The sequence below is a fragment of the Hyalella azteca genome, unplaced genomic scaffold (assembly GCF_000764305.2).
Source record: "Hyalella azteca isolate HAZT.00-mixed unplaced genomic scaffold, Hazt_2.0.2 contig12465, whole genome shotgun sequence".
Lineage (NCBI taxonomy): Eukaryota > Metazoa > Arthropoda > Malacostraca > Amphipoda > Hyalellidae > Hyalella > Hyalella azteca.
Window position 1 is genome coordinate 61,550 of NW_025942423.1, and position 13,582 is coordinate 75,131.

The following is a 13,582-nucleotide window of genomic DNA, read 5'->3' on the forward strand; positions in this document are numbered from 1 at the left end:
AGAGGGCGGTCTGGCTTAGAGTGCGCATGAATTTCGTTATCGGCAGTTCGTCTGACATCGGTGATGAGGGGTGACGTTAGTGCTAACATCACAGAGGGAGGTGTACGATGCCCTTGGTAACAGCCGCCCTCTACTACAGGGCAAGCAACAAGCAGCAATTCAAGCCATCGTGCCCCACTGTCCTCGAGCCTCAGTGCTGCTTGAGCCATCGGCGCAAGTAAGTTCTGCCGTCTAAGCACTCCGGGATAAACGAACCGGGCAGCTCGGAATCTTTCAGAAATCGTGGCCCGTGATTAATTTCAAACAAATCAGCTACTCGTAATTTTCTCGTACAAAGTATAACGATTGGCGCACGAAATCTGTAGCAAATGTTAGCAGAACAGTCATTGCAGTACTCGTTCCTAAACTAAAGTAGTTGTAAGGCTTCATGGGCAAACGTATAATATAAGTTTCAAGCAGCCCTTGCTTGTGTTGAAATTTAATGTTAACAAAATTGAAGGTAAGATAAGATGTCATTATTTACTGTGGTTGAGGCTCCATCAATGCAAACACTGTCTGAGACGGTGGCTTGCTTCAACCCTGGCGCTTTAAATCCTTCAACCGTCGAGGTAGTCTTCTAAAGCTTACAGAAATCTTTCTCTTTTAGGCGTGTTAAGCACATTGTTCACCGTGATATTAGGAGACCAGATCCCCACACTGTCTGCTGATTGTTGTGATGCTGTAAATTGGTTTCTTCAGTACACGACCGTTTTAGGTAAGAAACTGAAACTGACCGGAAACTTGAAACAAATGGCCATCACCCAGTAAAGTGATCGTAATCCTTACAGTTCTGTTAAGTCGAATACTCTTTTAAATTTAGCCTTCTTGTTCGATAAACTTGAGAAAAATATTCAGACATGCAGAAGTCAAATTTTATGTAGAGTAAACCGTGGCTCTCAATGCCTTTCTTAATTTCTAATTGCATACAGTTGTGTTATTCAACAAAAATTGCAACCGTGTTAATTCTTCAAGGTCAAGTTGAGTACCTCGAATTGGCAATGTGAGCAGATGGTTGACTGCTGGTGTGTTCGAGTAAATTGTGCACTTGTCATTCACATACTGAATGTACAATGTGCACACTGTACACTGTACCGTTCAATAGTGTCGTGCTATCTTCCTCAAAAATGGTGATGGAACAACGCTTCGTGAGTTAAAAGCTCAGGCGGACGGGCACGAGTTTGTTTCGACGGCTTTCTGTTGCTTGGCTGGCTATTTACAGGAACGAAAATCATGCTTATGGCTTCCAGCTCAGAGCCTCATTAACTGTTGTTTATTTTTGCACTGTGAACATGAAACAATTGTGAAGTAAAACGCTATCCGTATGAAACTGAATTTACCGCTAAAAAAGTAAAAGCAAAATGTCTGCTATATTGACCAAAGTTTTGTGCGATAACCTCCTCACATCAGGATTTATGCGTTCTCAGTTCAACGGATTTTTAATCTTCAAATTATGATTAACAACAACAACATTAAAAATCAAAACAAATATCAATAAAGATGTCCTCCCACCCTGAATTCTAACTATGGAAGAAGAAACAAGGCAGTTGTTGAAGTGACGATCCTATATAAGCGTCTCATACCGACCTGGTCAAGTAGGCGCCTATATGTACTGTATATTTGAGTACAACGATTCAATTTCTTATGATCGCCATACCATATAATATTTACTTCTTCATTCGAATACGAATTTATCATTGCTACTATGAAGTTTTATTAGCTAATCTCTAATTTTCTTAATTTGTTTTGAAATTATTTTGCTCTTAATTACTCAGCAAATAGTTTTGCCTCGAATGACGTTTCGTTACGTGGCATATTGCATACGACAGTTAGTCAATTAGTGGAAGTCGAAAACAAAAGTCTATAGTGTACACTGTCCTATGTGTAAAGCTTCTGAATTTCCGATCAAGAATCACCCGTGTCTTGTTTCTATCCTCTAAGAGACGCGGACTACCAAAACTTTGCGATTACAAACGGCTTTTGTGTTGTGGTTGCCACGTGCATGTGAACTGCGGCAGTGTGTGGGCCTCGATAAATTCACAGCATGACTTTCTTGCTGACAAAGACGACTTACTTTTAGCGACACAGACGACTTGCCAACTCGACGACTTTCTTTTCGTGAGCTTAATTTAATTCAATCTATAAATTGAGTAACATGGTAAATTGAGTTAGTGGGCGCCATGCAGCATGTGCCCTTAGCACGGATATTTGTCGACTGGCAGAAAACAAATCAGAGTTTGCTTGTAATTAAGATCTTATTAGAAGCATATAATACACGTATTGGTCTTTTAATTCTATCTAATTATTGTAGATTTGTTAAAAGATTCTTGTGTTTATTTTGAGTCCATTTGTAAATATTGATTCATGTAATATCTCAGATCTCATAAATTTCATTATAAACCAATTAATTATTCTAACGCGCGAATTTCCATACAGCGTTTTCATCATCTAATTTAGATAAGCTCTTGTGTATATTGAGAGTGAGAAATTTATAAAGAAGAGCGGCAGAGAAGGGCAAGAAAGACACGATGCTATTGATGTTGTTTGCTGTGATGCTGGTGGGGCTCAGCGCACCAGTATCTGCTACATCAGACGAGGGTGAGCGTGAGATGCTGTCTCCGTCTGTCATCTTATCTTAACAAAATACCTTGTGCTCTGAACTGAAGGTAAAGCAATTAGAACTCGTCTGATGGTGCCTTGTCACTTCTTTCAATATATTTTAGATTTCAAAATAGATTTAGCTTAAGTCTTTTTTCTGATTCAATTAAAGTGTAATAATTTACTTTAATGATTCTGAAGTACAGCTGGAGTGATCATTATTAGAAGTGTAAATGACATTGGATACAAACTTATGACATTACTATTCTATTGATTTTCTTCTTAATTGTGAATACGTTAGAAATTGAAGTAGAATGGAGCTTGTAAACCGCTAAGGAGTGGATGATTCGAATAAAAAAAACGTGGAATGAATTAATTAGCAATCACTGCTTGATTTTATTTTACTGAAACCCTTTCACAAAGGCATTTTAACTGGTCTTTATGTTTCAAACCAAAAATCGTGTACACGGATATAAAAACAAATTACGATGGGGAAAATACGTCTGCGTGCACTCCAAGCAATGAGCGTACAGAAGGAAAAAATATTCATTTTAATATACTCGTAAACGGTTTCATCAGAAACACGATAAATTTCATGTAATTTTCTTCGAAACAAAATACTTTGTACGTGTAAAGCTACGTGACTAACGAGCTCGCGGTCCACGTAGCGCTGTCGGAGCTGGACGAGCTGCACCAGAACGTGTCGGCGCTGTGGGCGGAGGTGGCCGCCCTGCGGGAGGAGGTCGCCAACCACCACCACGGGGGACACCTCGAGCCTGACCACGACAGGGTGAGTCCAATGAGGTTCGCTGCATGGCCAGCGTAGTGACTAGAGCACTAAACTATCCATCGGGACGAGCGGCTACCTTGCCAATCTTGACACCACAATTGCCAAAATCTGCTCAGTGGAAAATCCTCATGGGTAGTTTCTACCCTGCAAATCATAGTTCTGACCAGTATTATATGGTTTATAGTGATAGCTTCCTAACAGAAAGACTTAAAGCTCATAAAGCTATCATTGTTGGATGCTCGAGATTGTACAAGGCTAGGGTTTATGCTCACCTTGGAAGAGTTTATATTAATGATGCTGAACGTTTCTTAGTGGGATTTTTGTTCGATGCGTGAATTTAAGAGTTGGCAGCCTGGCGGAAATAATATTTACGATGGCTCAAAGGCTTCTGGATGATTAAGAGACTGCTTGTTTTAATGCAAAATTATTGGTACAGGAACTTCTCTCTCACTTCTCTCAGGCTTTTATCAAACAATTGATCGGTGATGTTGACTTGAACGCTGAAGCATTGATTATACTCACAAATGAAATTTTTCAAACCCATGGAGAATTAATTGATTATCAGGCCAAATAATATAGCAGACATCAATATTTCATTCCAACGATAGAAATGATAATACTTGCTATATTTTTCAACGACAATCTTTTGCCTAATAACCATATCAGATTGATGATTAAGTTCAATTACCAAACAAAATGATCACAAACTTTAATTGAAGCTAAATAGTGACGTGGTTCCTCCATTCTTTATAATTCACAATGCTTCAGCGTTGACGACGTAGTGCGACGATACATTTTTAAGCCAAAGTGTGCGTCGTAGTCCCATCCTCTATATGCAGGCATCGGTTATCATGGGTTCTGCGCTCTGTTCTGGCTGCAGTTTCTGGCTCAGTTCTGACGAGGTTCGCTTGGGGATCATTGTCATTGAGTGGAATTTCTTACAAATTCGTTTTATTGAGTGGAATTTCTAATAGATTCATTTTATTGAGTGAAATTTCTACAGATTCGCATTCGGCATCATTTTGGCCCATTCAAACACTCTTAACCACAAAACATCGCATTAGACACCATATAGCCCTTTTAAATACTTTTATTGCATTCTATTCGGTACCGTATAGCCCGTCCCCAGTTAAAATTTTGAGCCGAGACCGGCGCCGGGTTTAGCCGGGCTGGTCGCGCTTTAGCAGGATGGAGCCGTGAAACAATAACCGGCCATCTATCCCTAAAACTGCACTGCGCCATGGCTGATATAGAGACAAAATTCTAGCAGCTAGGCAGGTACTCAGAAGCTAATTAGCGCTGATACGCGGCTGGCGATATCGTCTCTAAAGCGGACATTTCTGCTCTATCGCTGCTCTGTCGCGTCTCAACGCCGGCTCTGCAGCCGGCGACGGCCTGCTCTATTCCCTGCCCTAAATTTTAACTGGGTCAGAAAATATGTATGTACCTCAAATTCGACACCATATAGCTCATAAAAAACTTTTATATGCATCAAATTCGGCACCAAATATATTGCCCATTCAAACACTTTTAGTGCATCATAATCAGCACCGTATGGCCCATTTTAACACTTTAATGTGCATTAGATCCGACATCGCCTTCAAATACATTATAACTGGAGTTATCGGGTATAATGAGTACTTGCTCGGCTCCAGCACATTCCCGAAGTATATAGTAGGCTGGCATATGGTTGTGTTGGAGTTGAAGAAAATAGGCCCGTGGCCTGTTGCCGATTTATGAACTTTTTATGGTATGTTAACAGGAGATCTCAAAACTAGCCTTTTGACGAGATCTTCGCAAAATTGACGTACATTCGAATTGCCTACCGGACTTTAACTGGACTTAGGTCCGTAGGGCATATTCAGTCTGAACATAAACCCCTGCATAACATTGTCTAGTATATTCTTGACCGCGTTCGTAGTGGAAGCGTCAACGAATTCGTCAGGGAGGCTGTTCCACATGTCGCTGACGCGGAGCGAGAAGAAGTGTTGTTTCTTCCATTAATAGTTGTGTTTAATAGTTGCGTTTCCATTAATATTCGTCAGGATGCGCATCAATTATATGCCACAAATGAATTCCTGTACTTAAATTGACCTTGAGCATTATGGTGGAGCGTTTTATCACTTAAAAAGTTGAATTTGCTTACATGCAAGAGTTGAACTGCCATGCTCATTGAAAAGGTCCCTGCATTTGTTTTTTTTCAGATTATTTTATTCATGTAAAATACTCTGGTTGAGTCTTTTACTTTTTTTTCGTCTTCAAACCAACCGGTAGAAATTTTGTTCTTTCCTATTACGAAAATAGGAAAAAGCGTATGATCGAGTGTCCAAGTGATATGCGTGTAAAGACGTGCCTAAATCCAGCGCAGTTATTCTTCCATGTTCACTTGTTCAGCTGAAGCGGAACTCGACATTTCAACTCTTGCATGGAGAAAAATTTAGGCTCGAAAACTCTAAGTTATTGCGGTGATTGCAAGTTCTACCATGACCGAGTAGACTGGTAGATTAATTTAATCACGCGACAGTTTTTCCCTTGAAACTATGATGGCTCAATTATATTATCAATTAAAATCTACGTGGTGATCAGATCGTGATGGATGTGGGGGTGATGCAGCACGAGGATCACATCCACCATCAGCACACCGCGGACCAGGTGCAGCGCCACCACCCCTACCACCACCTCCACCACAGCCATGACGCCCTCGCGTTAGTTTCATACTCACTACTCGTTCTGTCTTTATTTAGCCCATGTTCATAACCATTTGATTTAGTCTTAATTTGATCACTTTACTTATTTTAATCTTACCTCAATCAATCTTTATTTAATATTACTTTTTAATCTTACTTTAATGCATCATATACAGGGTGTTTCAGAATTAAGTAACCCTTTTAATTTGTTAATGAATAAAAAACTAAGAACGTTATGAAGTTGAAACTTGTTTTATTTAAAAGAAGAACATTTTTATGGTAATATTGTATCCTAGTTTTTAAATATAATATCTCTTAAAATAAAACAAGTTTCAACTTCATAACGTTCTTAGTTTTTTATTTATTAACAAATTAAAAGGGTTACTTAATTCTGAAACACCCTGTATATGTACATCTTAATAGTGACTTGTGTTCCGTTCGATCACTGCGAAAAAACGCTTTTTTTCCTGCTCTATTGTTTGCATTATTAATAATCGTGGGTTTACAGCTTTAGTCTGCGAAATTATAGAGAACTCACTTAAAAATGGAAGAACTTATGAAATTACTAATGGACATAAATGAAAGAGCTGACATTCATTTCTGCATTATGCTCTCCCTTCTACGCAAATATTTTGGTCGCTGCATGACCTTGCAGAGCAAAGCCAGTCTTACGTTTTGAAAGATTTCCTCGCAACGGTTTTTGCGTTTTTTAGAAGATTTTTCCTTCATTCATGGAAACTCTTGGCAGACACGAATTATCAAATCAAATTTTGCCGTTCTTGGCAGGACGCCACAGGTTACCTCATGGCAGGCTTGGTCATCCTGACTTATCATATTTATCGTTTTTTTTTTTTTTGTATGGTAACGTACCAACCTCACATTCTGCTCACAGTGTTACTTGTATGTGGCGTGTAGCGTTACTTGTATGTGGCGTGTAGCGTTACTTGTATGTGGCGTGTAGCGTTACTTACTCACGTTATTTACGCCTCACGTTATATACGCCTCACGTTATTTACGCCTCACGTTATATACGCCTCACGTTATTTACGCCTCACGTTATATACGTCCCACATCATATGCGCCTCATGTCGCTGTGCAGGCACTTGGACCAGCACCACAACCACACTCCCTCCAGCATCCGCGCGCACCTGGTAAGACCACTAACTAGCTAAGCGTCGTAAGCCCTGAGTACCATAGCTCATGATAATCAATTATCATAAGCAGTTCAATAAAAATTGTTAGTTCTCTTTTTAAAAAAGTTATAATGTGCGTAACAAGACCTTATGTTCTCACTAATAAAAATATTATTTTTTCTATTTCTTTTCAATGTCATCCTGGATGCAATTGGATTTGAAAACGAGACTTTAATTGCTAGTAGCAATATAAGTTATAAGTTAAATGCATGTTTATCCCTCCGTTTACTAACATATGAGAGTTCCTGAAGACACCATGCATGCTCATGCGAGTGTGCATGAGTTTTCTTAAGTTGAAACGTTTCTCTGGGTTATGTGTAAAAACATTTGAACAGTGAAATAACTGGTCCTTCGCTGCAAACCCTGTTTAACTGAGAGAATATTATGAGCCTGGTGCTACAGATCGAACAAAATTTGCAGATTGTAGCTGCATCTCACTAACTCTGTCTAGCACCATCTGGTTGAATAATCTGATTGCTATCTCACGGAACTCATTTTATGACAATTTTAAAGCAACGAGCAATTTGATAAGCGTATCGACATTCCGTTCCTGCTGTTGTTCAGTAAAAAAAGCTTTCTCCCAAAAAACAGATGCATATAGAGCCTGCTTCATATCGTCCAACACTCCAAGAGTCAACAAAATCATTATCTCTCCTGCAGACTTGAAATAATCCGCAAATTGACTAAAACATACATATTTATTTTTAAAATGAACGGAAGTAGTCAACGAACAGAGACGTAAATGCAAGAATGAGTAACCAGTTCGAGTAGCCATGCAATTGGAATATAGGCTCTTTTTATCCATGACTGAAGGTCAAGTTTGAGTTGCCTGCAAGTTAATACAAACATTTGGCGCCTGGCAAAACATTCATTGATTGTCATCGTGTATTTAAGCCTCGCTCGTGCGCAGGACGAGCATGACGAGCACCACTACCATGCGGATACCAGCACCCAGCAGCCACAAGAAAACCATTCCCGTGAACAAGATCATTCCCATGACCACGGAGATCATTCCCATGACCATGGGGATCATTCTCACGACCATGGAGATCATTCCCACAACCATGGGGATCATTCTCACGACCACGGAGATCATTCTCACGACCACGGAGATCATTCTCACGACCACGGAGATCATTCTCACGACCATGGAGATTCCCACGAACAGGGTGACCATTCCCATGACCACGGTGATTCCCACGAACAGGGAGACCATGCCCACAATCACGGTAAACATCCACATAACCATGCAGATCATTCTCACGATCATAAAGATGCTCATGGTCACGATGATCACGCTGGACATCACCACGCTGCAGGAGAGGCGCACGAGCGCTGCGTTCATTGTTCACATCACAGGCACCATAGTCATGCCGACATGCACGTTGAGGTGATCGCTTCTGACCCTAAGCTCTCGTTGGACAATAACGATGGCCACCCCCACCACGATAACCATCACCACAACCACCTGCCCCCCGACCACATTTACCACCCAAGGAACCAAAAGGACGTCATAAAAGCAACCTGCGACCTGCGCCCCAACACAGCGCCAAGTCCGTTCAGTCTTGTCAGGGGCAATATCACCATCACGCAGAAGAAGAACGAAGAGGGGCCTGTCTACTTCGACCTCACCATCCCTGGCTTTCGAATGAACTCCGTAAGTTTTCTGGTAGTTTACGTTTAACAGGATGATTAGTCTAATTTATGTTAATCAGTAACCATAGAAGTTTATGTTAATAAACTTATAATTAATTAATTATAACTAATGTTATATAATATAATGTTATATATAATTATAATTATATAACTAATGTTAATTATAACTAATGTTATAATTTATGTTAATCAGTAACCTGGCTGAGCATAGAAGTAATATAGATAGTAAGTCTATGGGCACAGTTTGCATAAACGGTTTGAATCACAGGATACCGAGCATACACCTATAATCTTACCCTGAGTCTTGGCCATCAAAGTTTCGTTAACGGCCATTTATCAACGAAAAAATCTAACCATTTACCCCGATTGACCGAGCGTTTCCCAATATTTTTTACCACCACCGTCAGTAAAGTTTGTTAACTGTTCAAACTGGTGGTAAAAATATCGGAAACTGTTCATCAACTGTTTGTTTGATATCTGCTGATCAGCAAACTTTTGAAACTTTTCGCTATTAAAAAACGGACTTCACCTAGAGCGAGTGTAACGATGGAAGATTCTTCTTTTGCGATATATAATTGCTTTTAAAATTTTGAAATACTTTCCAGAGCCAGGGTGCTCAAATTTCTTGGTCATCACAGGGCTATGAAGTACTTTATACGTTCCACTACACAGTTCTTGAAACTCAAAGGGCATATATATCGCAAGCAATGTAATCGTGCATTGAGAATATTCTTCGCATTGATGAAAGATAACTCGAATAGAACTAATAAATTTGAATCCGTTCTTAGCAATATCATTAAATGCAAGAGCATCGGATTTGAAATTATTGAAAAAAATTTTATCGACTTAATTTAATATGTGGCCGGCCATCGGTGACTTATTGATGCGCCACCGGCGCCTACGGGTAATTATTGGCGGAAGAAGAGCTTTATGGGTATAGGGTGACCGTTGGCAGGTTATAGGTGTGATATAGGTGGTGCACGCCACCCTAAGTCCACTGTATAAATCATAGTTGCTCCACCTATGGCGCCCCATAGTTGCTCCACCTATGGCCATAAATCATAGTGGCTCCACCGATAGCACCATAAAAACATAGGTACTCCGTTCTAAATTTTTATTTGGGAGCTATTGAAGTTACTATTTAAGAATTTAATTGATTTCAACAGTTTTTTTTTCCTGTATAGCAAGTCAACTCAACAACCTGAACGTAAGTTGTTAGAAAATGCTCTCGCTAAGGGATATAAAAAATTTGAAATCATTTATTTATTTTCCAACGGCCATGGCAATATTGATGAATATCCTGAAAACTTACCTGAAAACGTCAACAAAAATGTGCAACCGAATACTTTGAAAATACTGCTTCTGTACATATCCACGTGACATAGATCCTCAAAAAAAATTTATTCATTTTTGATATTGCTACGGAAAAATTCAAAAGCCTGCTGATAGTTTTCACAACTGTCGAAGACACTATAACTGCTGTTCAATTTACTTATCCCAAAACTATCACATATTACCAAAACAAACTAAAAGAACGAATTCAAATTTATTAGTTCTATTCGAGTTACCTTTCGTCGATATGAAAAATGTTCACAGTGATTACATTGCTTGCTATATGCCCTTTGCAGAGTTTCAAGAACTGTTTAATGGACCTTGTAGCTTTGTGTTCATCAATATGGATGAGCACCTCGGCTCTGGAAAGTATTTCAACAACATGAATCAATTATATATCCCAAAGAAGTATCTTCCATCGTTACACTCGCTCTATAGGTCAAGTCCGGGTTTTTTGGTAGCGAAAAGTTTCAAAACTTTGCTGATAAGTCGTTGATTACTACTACTACTACTACTAGTCCTAGATTCTGGATCAATTGACCGATAAATCCTTGTTTCTAATAGTGCTAATATTGATGGTACTTAATAAATTATTATTAATATTATATACAATGACATTAATCATATATTATCACAATATTATTTATGATTTTGAAAGGCCACTCACTCAATTGTTGCCCCTTCCATCAGATAGGATATGTTGTTAAAGACGTTTGCAAAGTTGCTACTTTATATATTATCACTTCAGGTTAGCGAGGCTGTCTTCGGATTTCACGTTCATGAGCGACCGGTGACGAACGGCGACTGCAGCTCAGCTGGCGGTCACTTCAACCCGCACGACTCGGTGCATGGCGGCCCCACGGACGAAATTCGGTAAAGCCGCTGAGACGCTCGAATTCTAACCAATTCGATTAAACTTCGCTAAAATCCGTTTCTGAGAAAGCCGGGAGCTTGATACATTTCTCTCTAGCAGGATATTCCTTTCCGTTCTAGACTAGACTCATTTTCAAAGAGTTTGTTCAACGAATTTCAGAAGTAAAATGTCAAAACATATTCGACTTTATCGCGGGCAGTCACGTCGGGGACCTAGGCAACGTGGTAATTCCTGAGGGAGGCTTGGACGGTTACCTCATCGTGGATCATAGCGTCGCCTTCTCTGGTGAAGATAGCATCGTCGGCAAGAGCATCGTGGTGAGCCTTAAGATAGAGCTGCCGTCAGGTGCTTTGAACAATGTTATCTATGTAAAATATGAACATGTGCTCACGAATATTGTGACATCGAGCAGTTGCTTAATCTAGATGAGTAAAACATTTCAACGTTTTCGGTGAATTCTGATCATGGTCAATATTCCTAAAATTGCTGGGGATTTGTTAATTGCAGTCGTATCATGAGAAGATTGTGTCATGATCATCTCCCAGATTATACTATTTGCGTTGCTCTCTCGCAGATGCACGCAGATACAGACGACCTGGGCAGAGGTGGAGACAAAGGTAGCCAAGCGACAGGTAACGCTGGAGCACGTATCTCCTGCTGCACCATCCACCTGGTGCCCGAGCCACGCTTCAGATTTGGATGAAAATCTCAACCAGAACTCCTACAGCTCCCCACTGACAGGCAATCCCCACCCTCAAATTATTTAACAGACATCACAATAAAAAACACGATTTTTGTCGGGATCTCTGGATATTAAAAAAATATTAAATACTTGAGAATTTTTCATGAAAAATGGAAGAGGTTTCTAAAAACAAATTTAGTACTGAACTTAATGTGTCGGAGAGTTATGACTTATCAGGAAGAACGAGCACCTGACATCCATGTCACAGGGATCGCTCCTTCAGTTTCGTGTCGTCACTGAAACCGGAGCGAAATTTTACGAAAAAAACGTGTCACGGGAAAAATGTTGAAGCAGGTCTCTTAAATAAAGTTTCTTGATGTCAACTTGATGTTTAAAAATCTAAATCTGGCCTTCAAAAAAGCTGTATCGAATAAGATGTGTGTGAATTAATAAATTAATGTGTATGAATGATAATAAAACCATTTGAACAAAAACAAAACAAAAATTATCATCCAATCCTTGTGCACAACACCCTGGAGTTTTTTCCATAGGATCCAAACAATATTGTGTGCGAAATACAAAGATGTTCTGTGTTAACTCTTTTGTAAAAGCTTGTTTGTCATGGGTCTACAGAGTGATCAGTATTTATTGTACTTGACGATTTTATTGACAATTTTTAGCTAAGCAAAATATTTGTGGAAAACGGTGAAGTGTAATTTTAAAATCAATAGAATATTACTATGACTTGAAATCAATGGGAAGCTGTAGACGCTTGGGAAAGCACCTGTCAGGGGCCGTACTTTCAAAACATCGCTAAGCGTTCGACCTTCAAAACATTTTGCGCAAAGTTACGTATAATTTGCACGTAACCATGTGACAATTCAGAGGTGGCGTAAGTCGAGTTACGCATAACTTTTGAGTGAGTGAACTCAGTGAAGTAATTGGGAATCATTTAGTTAAGTATCTAGACTCTAGTATCTTACTTGTCTAGACTCAAGTATCATTGTATGGTAAATCATCTAATTTTTACTTTGAGAAATATCATTTTTTATATCTAAAGAATTATATTAGTCATCCATCTAATAATTTTTTTAGTGCACGTCCACAGAAAACGAGTCTAATTGGTGAAGCTGAACAATGAGTTCACAAAAATTTTACTCACGTTGTTCATTATATCCTATTAATCATTTAATACTTGTTTTGCTATCTTGAAACGGCTTTGGTCATTGATTTTTTAGAGTAGATGCGTCTAGGATTCTTAGAAAAATAAAAAATATCTAAGTTATTGAGCACAGAATATGACTCAACGTAAATAAAGAATGGAAGAGTTTGCAGTACTTCGTTTGGGTTCTCCATATCAGCTTAGGCACATCCATATGAGATTGATCACGCTCTCCCAGATAATACTTTATTACAGTAGCAGCAATCAGTATGTGCAAATAAGATATCGATAATGAGGAGACTTCCGACGATGAGAGCGTAACGTCAACAACCCTTAATACCAAAAATAACTCGTCCCTATAGTAAGTTCCGGTTCGCAATACAGTTCCTACCGTAATGTCGGGAGACCCCTTATTTTGTCATAACAAATTCCTCACAGAGTTTTTTATCGGCTGATACGCACCGTGGCGTGATTATTTTGTGCTAGTGCGCGGTTAGCGTACGAAAGTCGTGCGTACGAAAGTTTTGAAGGTGCCAAAAGTCGGTGTGCGTACGCCAGACATATTTTCTTGT

At 39.4% G+C, this 13,582-nt stretch overlaps 1 protein-coding gene across 1 annotated transcript; it reads left to right on the top strand.

The window, feature by feature from the left end:
- The first annotated feature begins 2,355 nt into the window (after positions 1-2,355).
- On the top strand, positions 2,356-12,210 carry LOC108664981 (histidine-rich glycoprotein). The gene is made up of 8 exons (XM_018151692.2): positions 2,356-2,634; positions 3,303-3,424; positions 6,011-6,129; positions 7,211-7,262; positions 8,215-8,961; positions 11,041-11,165; positions 11,366-11,483; positions 11,741-12,210. The coding sequence occupies exons 1-8, from the start codon at positions 2,565-2,567 to the stop codon at positions 11,867-11,869; spliced, it is 1,482 nt and encodes a 493-aa protein (XP_018007181.1). The 5' UTR covers positions 2,356-2,564; the 3' UTR covers positions 11,870-12,210.
- The last annotated feature ends 1,372 nt before the right edge of the window (positions 12,211-13,582 follow it).